Genomic DNA, 17810 nt, shown 5'->3' with positions numbered 1-17810 from the left:
AATGCACCAAAGCATAAGCATGGATACATGAACCTGTGCAGCCCTCTAAAGCATAGATTCTTTGTCGGACATGTCCTCTACTTTCTTGTCTCTGGCACCAAGCTCCTGTCGTCCCTAAAAGAAACTTAAGTTTTAAGTTTTACCTAACGTTACTCCTGTAACAATACATGTTACTGACACGACATGTACAGCAGAGCAACATGTGTGTCTGCTGTGTACAAATACTGCCACTTTATTATACATTTTTGGTCTGTTTCTGCTACAGCACTGCAGTTTCTCCGCTTCGAATATGAATATGAATATTCAAATGATGATGTAATATTATTTTCAGAATTTCAGAACTTCAGAATTACAGTTCAGACAAGCTTCTAAGCAGCACTGGAGACCCCAGGGAACTCTTCCCTAAACTAACCTCATCACTCCATAGATTTCCAACAAATCACTACCTCATGAAAACAACCACAAACCAACAAAACAACTTTTAGTAACACTTAATTTGAAGAGAGTATACATAAGCGTTCATAACACCTGCATACACATTACATGACACCTGACATAAACATAGACCCACATATCCACTCATAAATGGTTATTCACTCACAATCACTTTCATGGTCAAATTGACATCTTACTCTATGTTAAGTGACATAGTGGTCAGCTGACATGCTGTCATACTGACAGTCAGCATCAAAATGACAAAACATGCCGACAACTGACATGGGTATTTTTGAAACTAATTTTTGGTGTTTACATAGGGTTTCTGAAGTTGTATGTTGTTTCTATAATAGTAAAATAACATTGTTAAAAGGCTTTGAATGAAGGCAACTGGACTTAATTTCTTTCTTCAAAGAGAACCAGGACAGCTGTATTTCATTCAACAAGGACAACAACAATTGGACTTTGCAACCCAGCAACAGCAGGACTGGCAAATCAGCACATTAACCGCCATCTTCTCTTCTTGGACATGACTTGGTAACATAACTGGGCTGAGTTAGCTTACCTTGCACATACCTTGACTAAGCATAGAGGACTTTAACCTTGCCAATATATGTAGTGATTGAAATCAGTAAAATACTTGAGCTTTGTTGTTGTTGTCTATAGTCTATAGTCAGTCAACCTGCAACCTTGTGGTGAACAAAAGATACACCTTTGTTCCCCTGGATGGATGGGTTGTGGAAGAGGAGCACAACAAAAGGAAGAACATCACCATCCCCTACATAGCTGGTGTATCAGAGAAACTAAGGAGATTTTTTGGTAAACACCGCATCCCAGTTTATTTCAAACCTGGAAACACACCAAGACAGAAACTGGTCCACCCCAAAGACAAAACACCTAGACAGAAACAGAGCAATGTAGTGTACGTGTAGCGAGGAATGTACAGACTTGTACATTGGGGAAACAAAACAACCCATCCACAAGCGCATGGCCCAACACTCAGAGCCAGCTCATCAGGAAACAACTCAGCAGTCCACCTCCACCTGAAGGACAAAGGACACTCCTTTGAGGATACCAACGTCAAAGTCCTGGCCAGAGAGGACAGATGGTTTGAGAGAGGAGTTAAGGAAGCCATCTATGTCAAAGTGGAGAAACCTTCTCTAAACAGAGGAGGTGGACTGAGATGTAATTTACCAACTATTTATAATTCAGTTTTGACTTCTGTCCCCAAGAAGTTTCAACAACATTCACACATTGAGCCTCCAGGCTCCAATGGACAATAGCCTCGTTAGAGCTCTATTCATAGGATAAGTCTAGCCTAGGCACACAGTTCCCCACATTCAAGGACAGGTAAGTACCAGCCATTATGGTAATTAGTGACCCCAGTTTCTGGTCAAGCAAGTTTCTGGTGGGTGTTACCCACAGGGTTTATTCCTATTTAAACCTCAATTTCCCACTAGTTTATCAGAACTGAAGAAGCTACTCGGATGAGGGGTGAAACGTCCAAGAAAAGTCCAGCTGACCTTATTCAACGCTTTTTTGGAGAACGATTCTTAAGCATTTTATTTCACAAGCGGCATCACAAACAAATGCCCCCATTTCTTCCCGAATTTTTTCAAGCTCCTAAAGGCAGCACTGTTGCTGACTCCTCCCTCGATCTATGGTAAAGCTTCTTTACAACATGTGATTCCGTCAGTGGAGGAAGCCCGCCTGCAGTTAAGTGTGTGGAAACAGTGAGGGAGAGAAGCAAAGAGACAGCGGTAAAGAGAGTTAAATGGATGGTGAAGAAAATTAGTGCAATGAACATTTTGTAAAATAAAAAAAAAATAAAAAAATAAAAAATCGTGCAAAAGAATTGTGATCTCAATTCTAAACAAAAAAATTGTGATTTACATTTTTTCCAGAATCGTGTAGTCCTAATTGAATAGATTATTTCCTACGGTATCGCTCACGTGTGACACTGCCAATGGGTTGCTTAGCCACTTTTTTTGGGCGTGTCCTAAGATCAAGATTTTTTGGGATATTTTTCACTTTTATAATGACATATTTAATAGGAAACACACTTCACAGTTAACCATAGTGTCTCAGTGGCATAATTATATAATACAGACACACCAGCACCCATTCATAATACTTTAGTTGGCATAACCCCCTATGCTGTAGCTACGTACACTGAGTGCCGAAGTACTTATAAGTGCATATGATTGGTCATTCTATGAAGAAACCCACCTCCAAATCTGCATATCGTTCACAAATTCGTTAACTATTCAATGGGCTCACGTTTATACTAAAGAACCTTTTGTGCACCAGCCACTCGCTGGCTATTGTGCGAGTGTAGACATGTCAATCTGTTGGTCAAAAGAGGTCATTACAAAGTTCAAAAAAGGTCTGGTATGATGGCATGGCTAATACACCATGCTGACTGATGTTATGGATAATAACTTTGCAATTCTTACGAAAGTTTGCTGCAGCATACATTGTGCTATTATAGATCAAAGGCTTGATGTGGACTAAATATTTTAATAATAGCAGCATCAATTATAATTAATGAAATAGAACATACATTTTTTTGGTTACAGTACAATTTAAAACGCAATCAACAAGTCTCTTCTCCCTCACTGAATCCACAGCTGCACTGAAGCGTCACACCAGCTCCACATACATCAAATCCAGCAAAAGCATCAATGTCATCCCAATAAAATGGCAAACAGATAGGGGTACTGCTCCTAGTTAGTGGGCTGAAAGTGGCTGACAAATTCTTGTCTGTGACAGGTAAGCCAGCTTCTGACTTGCCTGAACTTTCTTAATGATATCCAGCTTCTTGAAAAGTCCGCCTTGAAAATGGCTTCGACATTAAATCCTCAGCCAAATGAATTGCTTCTCCTCCTTCAGACATTGTGGATGCACATCTATGATGCAAATCTCCCGTTCCACCACATCCCAAAGGTGCTCTATTGAATTGAGATCTGGTGACTGTGGAGGCCAGAGGAATACAGTGAACTCATTATCATGCAAGAGAACCAGTTTGAGATGACATGAGCTTTGTGACATGGTGCATTATCCTGCTAGAAGTAATCGTCAGAAGATGGGTACACTGTGGTCATTAAGGGATGTACGTGGTCAGCAACAATACTCAGGTAGGCTTTTGCATTTAAACCATGCTCAATTTGTACTAAGGAGCCCAAAGTGTGCCAAGAAAATATCTTCCACACCATTACATCACCACCACCAGCCTGAACCACTGATACAAGGCAGGATGGATCCATGCTTTCATGTTGTTTACGCCAAATTCTGACCAGGCATCCAAATGTCGCAGCTGAAATTGAAACCTGTCAGACCAGGCAACGTTTTTCCAATCTTCTATTGTCCAATTTTAGCATGTGTGAACTGCAGTCTCAGTTTTCAGTTCTTAGCTGGCAGGAGTGGCACCCGGTGTGGTCTTCTGCTGCTGTAGCCCATCTTCTTCAAGGTTTGACGTGTTATGCGTTCAGAGATGGTATGCTGCAATCCTTGGTTGTAACGAGTGGTTATTTGAGTTACTATTGCCGAGTTACTATTGCCTTTCTATCATCTCAAACCAGCCTGCTCATTCTCCTCTGACCTCTCACATCAACAAGGCATTTTTGTCCACACAACTGCCACTGAGATTGTTGTATGTCAAAAACCCAGCAGATCAGCAGTTTCTGACATACTCAGACCAGCCCGTCTGGCACCAACAACCATACCACGTTCAAAGTCATTTAAGTCCCCTTTCTTCCCCATTCTGATGCTGGGTTTGAACTTCAGCAAGTTGTATTGATCACCCCTGCATACCTAAATGTATTTAATTGCAACCATGTGATTGGCTGATTCACCATTTGTGTTAACAAGCAATTTAACAGGTGTACCTAATAAAGTGGCAAGTGAGTGTATTTTTGTTCATCCAGCGCACAACAGATGCAGTTTGCTAGCACTGGCTAGCACACTCTCTGACTATCCAATTAAAGGGTGTAAATACACTGATATTATCTACTCCTGCTTAAGGACATGGTGTCATTAACTCAAAATCTGACTGGTTAAAGCAACAGTTTGATCAACACTTATTTCATGCTACAGGGCCTGCAGAACCGATTCTGAAGGCATCCAGGTAGATTTGTTTTACCCTAGCAATAAATCATGGCTGAAATGTGATTGGAGAAGACCGTTTATGTGAAAATGCAAGTTTGGAAGCAGCGCAACAAGGAGAAAAGTTATGAAAGAAAGCAAACAGAACATTTGGAATTATTTAACAGGTATTCATGGAAAAATATAATTAAGGGCGTATTCACACCAGGAAAGTCCAATAGTTCACTTGCTTTAGTCCGGACCTTTTTATAAAAAAAAAAAAAAAAAAAACTTGTTTCAGTTGGTATTCACATTGCATTTTTTGACAAGCGAACCAACATTGTAAACAAACCCATGTCTGTCCCGTAGCCGCTCAGTCACTGGATAAAAATCACTGGCAGGATCTTGGGAAGTTTTTTACTTTAAGCTGACACTGCATTGGAGTCCAGGCAAAATCTGCCTCTCTGCGATTTGGCTGTAGACGTCTCCATTTTTGTGCGTCAAGCAGCTGATATGTGCTCCGATCATCTCCTCCGATCTCCTCCGATCATATATCGAGGAGGCAGTGCGTCTCTTCTGTGCCCTACGTTGACTCATGGCTCATTCTTGGTATAAAATAGAAATGAATGAATGAACTGACCGATCAAAACATTTTTGGTAACTTTTTTTTTTTGGTATACCAGTTAGCGATCGATCGATTTATTTTTTCAGACGAAACTGTCGTTTATTTTTCCTTTGGACACCTGTGGCGAATGGGTTATATTAACGGCCGTGAAGTTACACAATCTCAATATAATTTAAAAATTAAATATTTAAGAGTGGGTTTAATGGGGCAATTTGAAGTTTTTTCGTTAGATGTGGAATTATTCTGAATTTACATAATATAAAAAAGGACATTATTTCTGTTAATTAAATGCGGGCTTCCCTACACTCATGTCAGGCTATTGTGTGTTGTATTGGTGGTTTCAAAGGCAGGGTCAGTTTTTTTAAGATATTAATTACATTAAAAGGTACTGTTGTCCTGAAAATCCCCCTTGTGTGTATGGTGATTTGTTACAAACGGAAGCCCATTTCATCCAAAAAGGTGCTCAGATTTTGCATTTGGTTCAGAAAAGGTTCAGATTGCATTCACAGGACAAACTTAGTGTACCAGAGTTTGTTACGGACTCTGATGCGGACCAAACAAGTAAACCAAGTCCCAGCTGTAGAAGTGGTCTCAGCTCACTTGTTTGGTCTGCACCAGAGTCTGCTGATTTGTATTCACAGCTACCCAAAAGGTCCGCACCAGAGAAAAGGTCAGTTTCAAGTGCACTTAACGAGCCTGGTGTGAATACGCCCTAAGTCTGTTATTCAGATCTTTTTTTAGACCAGCAGAGTTTTCCTAACAGGCCGTGACAGCCCACCACTGCATGATTCATCTATGGATGACCAGCAAGGGATGAAAAATCAAAAATATATTCACCTAACTTTCTGCTTTTCACGTCAGACATTGCCAGCCGCCTAAAATAAAACACACAATGTTGGAAATCCATAGAAAGAGACCTACTTAGTGTGACAGCCATCGAACATTCCAGTGTTGATGAAATAGGGACACACAATGGTGGTCTTGATCCCATCTTTTCCAGTTGCCAACAGTTCCAAACCCACTGACTCTGCAAAACCTACCGCTGCAAATTTACTGGCACAGTAGTCTGCAAAGAGAGAAGTCACAGGTGTAAGACAAAGGCATGTGAAAAGGAGAACTTACTAATGGTCAAAGGAGAGATAACACAGGGAGTCAGTAAGATTTACTTTATTTTTGTATTCATTGAACATGTAGTTGATTTAATGATAAAATTACTTCTCCATGGACAAACTGCGTATTTTTTTATGGTTTGGTCATTTAAAATGACAAGAGAACAGAGAAGTGAGTGATGTCAAAAAATTTAACTCCACCTGTGTCTGCAAACACTTCAACCATGCTCATTCATTCAACTTCATTTAGAGCAGTAGAGCAAGTTCTCTTTTACAGAGATAGTCTGATTGTAGCACACACGCTAGAACCCAAGAACAAATTTTATGACATAAGCAGGGTTGGGAAGGTTACTTTAAAAATGTAATCCAGTACAATTACAAGTTACCTGTTAAAAAAATGTAATCAGCAACTTACTCCTAGTATCACAATATAAAAGCAATGTGCATGATTAATTTAAGTTACTTTTGGATTTCTTCAATACCAAACATGCAAATAAAGACAAAAGCGTACAGAAAATATGTCATCAGCTCAGTGTATTTCTTAGAGAAACATAACATCTCCTTTTACACTTCCAGGAAATGCCTTTTTAGTTGAACACACACTGGAAGAACCTGTATTATTTCTTAACAAATCAATAGAGTAAAAGAGCAGTCCAGCCCTTATTAGGCGGGACTCACCAATTCTTCTTGATGTGACCCAGCACAAGCTGGCAGGTGATACCACACATGCATGAGGGCATTCCCTAAATATGAGTGAGACCATTACCAGGGCCCAAGAACCACCACCCCAATGTGGAGCACATAGATACCAAGACCAAAGAACCACCATAGCCACGGGCCACGCCACAGCCAAGCGCACATGGAGAGCGACGGCGATCACCCCCAGACTGACCACGTGAGCACAAACCGGTGCAGGCCAGAAAGGCTTGCCCTGGCAATTTTAGGTTACTTGTCCTTTCTCTCTTTATCTTTTTTATTATGTGATAATGTAATAATGCTCATACAGTGCTCAAACCCTTGTCTTAATGGAATTTCCTATTTAAATAAATAACTAAATAAACTAATAAGATCATACCTGCCAATCCATTGACACCTATCAGTCCAGCAGAACTGGCAATGCTGACTAGATGTCCATGGTTGTTAGCAATCATGGCGGGTAGGAATGCCTTGTAAGTCTGAATAAAGAGAGAGAGAGATGGAAAAGAGATAAACCATCTGGATTTGTCAGAGGAATAATATATACAGTGAAGACAGTTTTTAACATACACTAACTAAATAACGCTAACGTAATTGTAGTCGTAATCTTAGATGGAGACCAAAAGTGACAATGGCAGAGTAGCAAACAATTCAAGCAGAAATTACACTGTTAATGTTAATGATTAATTTAATTAGAAATATGTTCCACTAGTCTAAACAGACATGTTTTATTTTATTTCTCAAAGTCTTTCATGTCATTACTGGAGTGCCTTAAATCAGTTGTACTAACGAAAACCAAGGTATATACCAACCTATGCATTATTCTATCACTCATATGCCAGAAACAATCGATTTACAAAAAATGAAAAGAGATACTAGATACTAAATATACAGAAAACTGGAAATCTAGATGCCTTGCAATACTGTCCTTAATTTCTTGTTGCTAACACTTTTATATCTGCCTGTGTGCGTGTGCTTTCTGACAGACCCAGAAGTGAGCCATAGTGTTGACCTCCATGGTCTTCTCAATTAGGGAATCAGGAGCATCCATAAACTTCTTTCCCGTAACAATGCCAGCGTTGTTCACCAAAATGTTGACGTCACCCACTTCTCGCTTAACCTGTGTGGAGCCAAATTAAATGTTTGTCATTAAATATTTTTTCCAAGACGGAAGATGCCCAGAGGTCAAATCAAATAAGACAGCAGCATTATTTGAGGAACTATTTTAGTTCCTCAACCAAACTTGCCAATAAAAAAAAATTGAAGGACGATTTTTATCTTTTGAACTCACTCAACATTCTAAGCAAAATCAAATGTGTGCTGGGTCTTTAAGTGGTGTCTAAATATTTGCCTATACACCAGAACCCCTGTTTTAAGTCAGGAGTGATGGCTGTTGTCTTTGTACAGTGGTCAAAGAGGGGTCTGTCTTTAGTCAAGGATGTCATCTTTTACATAACGTCAGACAACATTCCTTCTTCCCTCATGACATTTTCTGGGATGATCTCTTCTATCTGTACAGCAAAATGCATGACAAACACCCAACTCCTGACATTCTCTTAGCAATACACTCCTAAACAGAGCTTAAGACCGGGGTAGAGATAAGAATTGGTGGTTTGCACTGTTGGATCATAACCAGATTGTAAGTAGAGCTTTAACGTGCAAAAGGAGAAACTGGAGCAAGAGACAAAAACAGATAGTAGGTAGTTTATTAATTATTATTTAGTTTGTATCTTCTTGATTGTAATTAGGTGAATTAAGGGATCTGCAGTGTTTGCCCTACTAAAGGGGAAACACTGATCTGTATCAAGACTTTTAAAACAATTCAAAAATGTCATATAATAGGAAGTTTAAGTAATCTGGCTAAACTGACTCCAAGAACAACCATACCTGGTCAGCGACTCTGTAAACCTCATTTTTGTCACTGCAGTCACACAAATAGTAGTGAACTCTGCTGGCTCCGCTATGTTTCGCCAGTCTTGCAGTTTCCTTCATCCCATCCTGGTTAATATCCCACAGCACAAGCACAGAACCAAGGGTCGCAAACTCTTGAGCCATGAGCCGACCAATCCCACTACCCGCCCCTGTGATCAGCACCACCTCTCCAGCTATGCTCTTCTTTTTCATGGGCAGAAAGAGATGAATGAAAGATTCCACATTGTACCAGACAGACAAAAGGAGAACTTGTATCGATTCCAGGAAAAAATTCATGATGGGTCTAGAAAAAAGGAAGAGAAAGAAAAACAATAAATGAGACAGGAACATACATTCAGAAATGTGCGAGCAAGGAGAAGTTTTGAGAAACTGACACTGATTGACAAAGTAAAACACTTTTTTGAGTTTGTGCGTGTGTTCTGTGTTTTGTTCTGTGTGTTCCAATACCCTCCAGAAGTATTGGACTAGCAAGGCAAATTCCCTTGGTTTTGTTGTTCACTGACGACATTTGGGTGCAAGATCAAAAGATGAGTATGAGACAAGAGTTCAGAATGTCAGCTTTATTTCCTGGTAATTACATCTTTATATGTTACACAACTCGGGATATATCACCATTTGTATTACACCACAGCATTTTTAAGTGAGCAAAAGTAATGGAACAAATAATCTTAAAGTAAGTAACATTTATGCCTGCATTTTGGTGGCATAACCCTTGCTTGCAAGCCTGCGACCCATCGACATCACCAAACTGTTGCATTATTCATTTGTGATAGTATTCCAGGCTTTTACCGCAGCTTCTTTCAGTTCTTGTTTGTTTCGGGGGGGGGGGGGGGGGGGGGGGGGGGGGGGGGGTTCTCCCTCCAGTCTTCTCTTCAGGAGGTGAAATGCATGCTCAATTGGGTTAAGGTCAGGTGATTGACTTGGCCAATCTAAAAGCTCCCACTTTTTCCCCTGATTAAGTCTTTGTTTTGTTGGCAGTGTGCTTTGGGTCATCGTCCTGCTGCATGATAAAATTCCTCCCGTTTGAACCTAGTTTGGATGCATTTCTGCATAAATTGGCAGACAAAATGTTTCTGTACACTTTGGAATTCATTCTCCTGTTACCATCATCAGTTACATCAATAAATATTAATGAGCCTGTTCGATAAGTGGCCATGCACACCCAAGCCATGACATTACCTCCATCATGCTTCACAGATGAGCTTGTATGCTTCGGATCATAAGCAGTTCCTTTCTTTCTCCACACTTTGGCCTTTCCATCTCTTTGCTAGAGATTAATCTCGGTCTCATCAGTCCATAAGACTGTGTTCCAGAACTTTTGTGGCTCATCTCTGTACTTCTTTACAAATTTCAATCTGGCCTTCCGATTCTTACTTCTGGTATGGCTTCTATATTTCTGCTCTCACAACCTTCTTCGGACAGTGGATTGTGATACCCTCACCCCTGCACTGTGGAGGTTGTTGGTGGTGTCACTGATGTTTTGGAGTTTTTCTTCACAGCTCTCGCAATATTTCTGACATCAATTACTGTTGTTTTCCTTGGCCGACCTGTTCAACGTCTGTTGCTCAGTACACCAGTAGTTTCTTTCTTATTCAGGACATTCTTCCATCCAAATTGTTGTGCTTGCTATGCCCTATGTTTGCCCAGTGGCTCTGATTGATTTTCCTTCTTTTCTCAACTTGAAAATGGTTTGCTTTTCTCCCATAGACAGCTCTCTGATCTTCATGTTGGTTTGTCCTCTTTAACAAGAAATGCATACTTAATAGATTTCAACCCAGGGCAAAAAGTAGACTACTCATGCAGAGCTATTTAATGTTTGAGCAATCAACCTTAAAGGCAACACCTGGTCAACAAGAAACACCTGTCAGTCACATATTCTAATAGTACCTCCTGGCTGCACAAAACTGATACTGGTAAGTACATAAAAAAGAAATCAATGACTCACTGACTGACTGACATGTCTATCTTTTAAAATCAAAATAATTCCAGACAATCGACTTGATGTTCATCTAATGTCAAGCGTGTCAGTTATGACACTAAATCGCACTTTATTACATAGCTTTGTAAATGCAAATTCAATTAATCATTCAGCCCTAGTGATAACAATATAAGAGCCCAGCACACTGACCAGCCAAGATAATGCGCAAGACCCTCATGCCTTTAGGCCTTTGGTAGAGAAGCGAGCTTGAAGAAGGAAAGGGTGTGAGGGAGAATTTTTTTAAGAAATATATAGAATTGATTTGATTCATGATTTAATATTTGCAATACATGTTGCAAATTTGCATGAAATTAAACTCCCGATGCACATGGCCTTCCTTTAGTCAAGCTCTTCTGTCGTCATACTTTTCCAAATCCAAAATTCTGCAACATCTCAGTTTTCATGCCTTACTGTGCTCTCAGATTGGTAGCTTCTGGCATGTTTTGGATCTTCCTCACACATGCAGCATTTTTCATTAACATCCTAATTTGCCTCACCATAGACTCACAATGAACCAGAAATAGTTTTACGGGTCTAAATTAACCTAAACAACATTGTGGTCTTGTTGTGGTGAAAGTGAAACATACTGAAGTTGGTCTATGTTGGTGTCACATTCCATGAGTTAGTCAACAGCATGACATGGCATGGACCTGTTCCACCTTTGGCACCTTGGGATACTCAGATTTTTGTTTTGGTTGGTGCCAATCCACAGTAAATTGATACAGCCAGTCATTTTTTTCAGCAGTGTAATGCACGTGTTTTTTTTTCCCAAAAACATGCGCGTTAGACTAAAAAAAATCTGTAGCTACATAACTACATGATGCATTGCATTTCAATAAATCTTTTACTTTGAATGTTAAATTATACTAAAATGTCACTGTCAACTGAAAGTACAAACAAATCATACAATACATATATAGTGTACTGTATATATCGTCACCGTCCGATAAAAAACACCTATCTCCACTTTTGATGTTTTTGGCTTTCGATAGTATACAACATGTCTGCATTCTACCCTAGCAACTGACACGTTTCGGTATCTATATGACCGATGGAACGATGCTTCAAGACGCAATCTATTTAAAACGTATCTCCATTGGATGTCAGAAATGTCAGTCAAAAGCAGATATGAAAAAAATTAATTTGGAGATACGTGTTTTTTATCGGACAGCGACGATATGTTAATTCCAGAATTAAATTTTGTTTTCTTGGCCATCAAGTTACCATATACACTTCAACAGTTCCAGCTACCATATAAACTACTGCACTAACTTTGGCGCATGGTGGTTTGATAACTGTGGAAAGCTCCCATAAGTCTTGTTAACAACCAACATCTTGCCCAAAGAGTATAGCCTATGGCTATTCATTAGATTGTTAATTAGCTTGTTAATATCTTCAGCTGACAGACCAGCTACATTAGGTGTCATGTGTATTTAAAATGAGTGGCTGAGAAGTCATCAGGGGCTAAAATGAGGCTTGCAAGAGGCCACAGGTATCAGTGGGTGACCTTTGACATTACCCACCTGTCACCTGTATTGGTTGTTGATTCACTAGTTACTGCCCTGTAATAATCTGTTCAATCGTGGCTAGCTAATTAGGGCTAACTCGTGTTTAGTGCAAGTTCTAAAAGTCACGCTATGAAAGTTAAATCTATGAAACTTCATTGATCATGTATTTACAACACAGATGTAGAATACAGCTGACATTATGAATGTCGTTGTGGAAATAAGCCTAGTGTGACACTAACACTGAGAGGGAGTTTTTCCTGCTACCATAACCTTCAGACCATGCAAAGTGTCTTAAGACAATTTGTATTGTTATTGACACTACGTAAATAAAACTGAAATGAACTGAATTGACTAGGGTATTTTAAACAGGGTGGCACAGACAGAACGACTGTATCCATCTCTAACTAGTAGCCTAAAGTATTTCTCATGTCACATACCCACTCCACCTACGTTCATATACAATAACATTGCTTTTTGTTGGTTCAGAATAAATATGCTATGCTCTATGATACAGGTGCAGCCAGGATCACTTGGAGCTTCTGTTGAATTCAATCAGAGCCTCAGGTGGGTTTATGCTTTTCTAATTACAATGAATTCTACAAATATATTTCATAATTTTTTATGTACCAGGGACCATATCCACCAAGTAATGTAAATCAGAAAAAGTATGTGCCCTCTGTACTTACACGGCATTTATTTATTTTATTTATTTATTTTATTTATTTATTTATTTTTATTTTTTTACACACTTCAACGTGGCTGCCAGATTTTTGTGCAAACGCACACAGTCCTTCATCAAATGTACTGGAATATCTGAGAGTATCAGTCAACACTGGAATCAAGTTGAAAGTCAAGCCTCTCAAGGAAGTCGTCTTGCGTTAATGTTAGAGTCTGCATTAGAAGTTTGATATATATATGTGGTCAGCTCCTACAGGTGGTAGCAGTCAATGCGGCGTCTACTCTTTATTATGTCTGTGGGAGCCAATGTAGATGACCTCAAACCAGGAGGCTGAGGAGCTTAGATCGACACAAGCGCTGACCCAGTCAAGCAATGTTTCACTTCTTTCAAATATCCGAGGGTTGACGGTTGTGCCGGCGTACGACACTAAATGCAACAAGCTATTAGACAGGGTCCACTGCAAAAGGTAAATAGTCCTGACTGACAGTGTTACTTCCTGCCACATAAGCGCCTGGGCTCCATTTCAAACTACCAGGCTGGCTGTGAAAAGGCATGTGCAGTCAATCCTTGCACTCAGAGGTTCAACCAGTATGGACAGCCCACCTCATCTAAATAACATTTGGTTGTGGATTCGTTGTGAGTGGTGCCGCAATAAATTAATAAATAAATAAATAAATAAATAGCATTTATGTCCAGATTTAAGTATTTATTTATTTAATTAATTATTTCACTTGTATTAAAGTGGATGTAAAGAATACAATTTGAAATTATTTTGAAATATATTATTTTTTCATTTCCTTTATTTGAGATATTTCAGTTCTTCAAAAACAATTATCTTTTAAATTCAAGATCAACAAAAAAATTACATGAAACTGCAATCATGCAGCTGAGTAATAGACTAAACGCCATACACGGCCTACGCGACTATTTTAAGCATTTGTTAGTTACATCGGATTCACTTTGTTTAATTCTTTATTAAGTTTACCTACCACAAATCGCCAATGCCTTGCAGTCGCTATTGAGCGGTAAGACAAATAATTTGTTATTTTCACGTTTTCATATTATGGATTCATCGCGAAAATGCGAGTTCATAAGAAATCAAACCACGACAACTTACCAATACACGAGACGTTCTGAGCTTTCGAATATGTTTGAAAGTGATCTTAGTCCTTTCAGACACATAAGCTTTAACCGCGACCTTTGCTCTGCGTACAGACAACGTTACAACGTACGGACACTACCCCCATCAAACTGAGGCCGATTTGAAAAAATAAATAAATAAAACAAACAAACAAAAAAAAAAACTTAAGTGTGTGTTAACAACTCGAATAGCCAAGGAACGTACCTTAATGTTGGTTTGGCAGGATAACAACGGGTGTCTAAACGTAAATGATACGACTTTAAAGTCAAATAAGTCTGTGTTTCCTCCACCGTGGATACTCGACCGTTTCTGTAGCCTGCGGGGAAAGAAAGCCGGATGCCGAGCATAACCAACAGAGAAAGCCTGAGTCCGTCACGTGACGGCTAACGCTCCCGTAGGTTGTTTTCTGGGGTATTGTGGGACTTGGAGTGGGTTTGAATTTTCAAGGTATTCAAATTAAATTTTAATTAGATGTCTTGATGATATATTTCATTGTTACTGCTTAAGAATGTATTGTTCTTGTGTAGCTCTGTGTCCTGGATATCAATATATATCATTAACTAACAAATAGTGGCAAAATATTACATACAGAAAATGGTGCAAGCAGGATATATCTGTTAATGAGTCTGCCACGGTATTATTTGTGCAGTGTGACAGTGGAGTAACATTAATTTCATTGCATTTAAGAAGATTACAGAATATCTTTACAAAGTTATAACATTGCACCTGTGGAAAGAACAAATGATCTCCCTCTTCCCTTCCCCCTACAAGCACACAAAATTCAAGGGTTTGTGTGCTTGTAGGAGTGAAGACAGGTGCCTGGGAGCCATGCTAGCAGCTGCTCATTTATATCCTACTCAGCCATAAATAATTGGTTCCAACCTTGAATCTCTGTCGGCTTGTATATTGTCATTTAGAACTGAAGAAGATATTTGGATGAGTGGTGCAAATGTCTTCAAGTATAAATTCATACAGTACAATGATATGGAATCTTTTTGATAGACATGGATCATGTATTCAAGTATATTTAATAATTAATGTGCACTGTTCAAAAAAATTAAAAAGGAACACTTTATCTGCCAAAAGCTGACATTCTATCAAACTCATTGCTAGTGGCCTCTTCTCACAGTTGGGCAAACTGATACAGTAGGTGGGCTCTGTGGTATGGGCAGAGCTGGAGTCCCTAACATCAATGGCAGATGCATGGACCTTGAAGAAACTCTGGGCCATTATGAACAATGTCAATCACCCTCTACATGACACCATAGTTAGGCAGAGAAGCTTGTTCTGTGACAGGCTGCTGTCTCTGTCCTGCTCCAGTGAGAGGTTGTGAAGGTCGTTTGTCCCTCAGGTCCTAGGACTCTTTGACCAAATGGACCCAACTACAAATTCAGTTGGGCCACATTTTAAAACTGGGATCTTAAGCTGGGCCACACATTTTCAGCAGTCAATAACAAGGAGTTAATGACAATTTTCAAACCAACACCAATAAATATAATTAAATAACAAGGGCTGTTTATTGATTATGTAACCCAGGCATTGAAACCAAAAGTGCACATTTGTGGTGATAAATAGTTTCCCATTTCAAATAAATATTTCTGACATAGGAACATCAAAAACATCAACATGTTGGTTGGGCTTTACTCCACCCACACTCAGGTATTGGCATGGGAGTCGTGTTGGGGTGTAGTTAAGGCAGGCTGGACGCTAAGGACCAGGCTAATGAGCTAGGCTAATCACTTGTGCTACCAACCGGCTAACATGGTGCCTTGCTCCCCGTTTCATGCTACTTGTCCCGCCTAAAATATAATAACTCAGTAATGAAGTGATGACTTTGTTTTCTGTCCAGATGAGCAGTCCTGATAGTCCAGTTCTTCATCTTATGTAGAATCCCTGCAGCCTTATAGTGTACACACAGTTTTTTTTTCTCATTCATAAAATTTGCAAGAGGCACCCAACTGCAGGCAAAGTGACCTACAAGGGCATTGTTTTTGTGTCAAATTGGAGATCTTTATCAGAGGAGGCTCCCAGCTGTCGTCCAATTTAGCTCAGAGAAGAATTCTCTTTGGTGTGTCAAAAATCATAAGCAATTAGAAATCTTTCTCGTCTGTTGGTGGTGCTTCAGGCCTCATGAGCCTCGTGATCTTGTTTTTCTGTACCATCCCAGGACATCTCCATACTACCTTTTCTTTTTTTTAAGAGCCATCCAGGTTTACTTTCCACCAACAGCTTCATAATCTCCCTTTGTTCTCAATTTCTTAGTCATTCTTTGTTTGTTTTACCGTTATTTCCTAATCCTCTTCAAAGTTTAGTTTTTAAAAAATAATAAAGACTATTACGAACACAATGTGAATTTTATCATTCACATTTTACTATGTGCCCTTACATGAAAACACACATGCCCTTATGAGGTATACAGTAGATGTACTTCATTTCTGTGTTTTCCACAGTATTACAGTAGCATGTGTCTGGTTAAATATAATCAAATATGACGTTAGAGTCATCTTCTTGCATTGCATTTTATCTTCTTCTTAGCACATCACAGGCTTTAAAATTATACCACACCGTCATACTTCAATTCCATACTGGTGTACGTCTATAGATATATTACGGTGGCCGACATGGGCCAAACGGACGGCAACGACCAAATACGTCAATATATGTCAAGTACAGAAACGATGCAACATCACATACACAAGTCTAAACGAAGTACAAAAAGAGGAACGTGAAAAACGTGCTGCAAAAACAAAGACAGATGCGTCATCATGAAACGTGCTGCAAACCATGAAACGATCTGCAAACAAAGAAACGATCTGCAAACGAAAAACGCTGCATTACCGGTCAATACAAACGGAAGTTCTCCAAACCTGAAGGGGGCGCTTCTAGCGTAACAGCTCAATGGAGAGACACACGGGGCAGAGCTATAGAGTAAAACAGAATTGCGACCGTATTAATGTCTATGGTTGCGACACGCTTTGATGTCGCCGCTAGGGCTGTCACGTGGTTCATGTAAGCCTCAGTAGTTCCCAACAATCCGCAAGCTGTCATAGCGGTCATTGTTTTGTATGGGACAGAGTGAGCTACTGCCTGCCTATAGTAAATATCAAAATAAACACACGCAAATAAACGTGAAAGTACTGCACTGATAAACTTTTGGAGGAAAAAGTTTGTGTTAGCTTGGCTAGGTTACTTACGTGAGTGATACTAACTGTACAAGGTTGGTTGTTCTGTATTTGAACTTACATAAACAAGTTACCATTTATTTTTATACTATTATTGAACTATTATTATTATTATTGCACTCCCAAAGTACATTTTATCTTTATCACCAAGTTTAGTTATTTTAAATGGACATGTAGGAGACTAAAGGACATTTAGTTCTTTTTGTAGGACATGCATCAGAACCACGGAGACTTCAAGCTGGAGCCATGTATCAGAACTATCAAACAACTACTAATTATGCTTGACTATGATCAGTCAAAATCTAACTCTACAAGCAATTATTCCCACTTGAAATTTATGTTAGAGCTGATGGACTGGAATAAATATGACTGGTACAAAAGTTGTTAAATAAACAAGATTTTTATTAAAAAATTATTGAAACAAGAACAATTGTGTTCCTTT

The 17810-nt window shown here is 39.3% G+C and overlaps 1 protein-coding gene across 5 annotated transcripts in view; it reads right to left on the bottom strand.

Annotated features, from left to right (window-relative positions):
• Nucleotides 1-14551, bottom strand: part of LOC125010370 (epidermal retinol dehydrogenase 2-like) — a 35664-nt gene extending 21113 nt beyond the window's left edge. For 3 of the 5 annotated variants that reach the window (XM_047588948.1, XM_047588946.1, XM_047588945.1), the window contains exons 1-5: nt 14391-14551; nt 8836-9163; nt 7937-8068; nt 7328-7427; nt 6065-6209 (exon numbers count right to left, since the gene is read on the bottom strand). In XM_047588948.1, coding sequence (XP_047444904.1) covers nt 6065-6209; nt 7328-7427; nt 7937-8068; nt 8836-9163; nt 14391-14533 — 848 coding nt within the window. In that variant the 5' untranslated portion in view covers nt 14534-14551. Of the gene's footprint in view, nt 1-6064; nt 6210-7327; nt 7428-7936; nt 8069-8835; nt 9164-14162; nt 14258-14390 lie in introns of those variants that run through there. The other 2 variants (XM_047588947.1, XM_047588949.1) reach the window with 2 other exon arrangements.
• Between the last annotated feature and the right edge of the window lie 3259 nt (nt 14552-17810).

Source organism: Mugil cephalus, chromosome 7 (assembly GCF_022458985.1).
Source record: "Mugil cephalus isolate CIBA_MC_2020 chromosome 7, CIBA_Mcephalus_1.1, whole genome shotgun sequence".
In the NCBI taxonomy this organism is placed as follows: domain Eukaryota; kingdom Metazoa; phylum Chordata; class Actinopteri; order Mugiliformes; family Mugilidae; genus Mugil; species Mugil cephalus.
The sequence above is the reverse complement of the archived record's forward strand: the minus strand, read 5'-3'. Positions and strand labels throughout refer to the sequence as shown.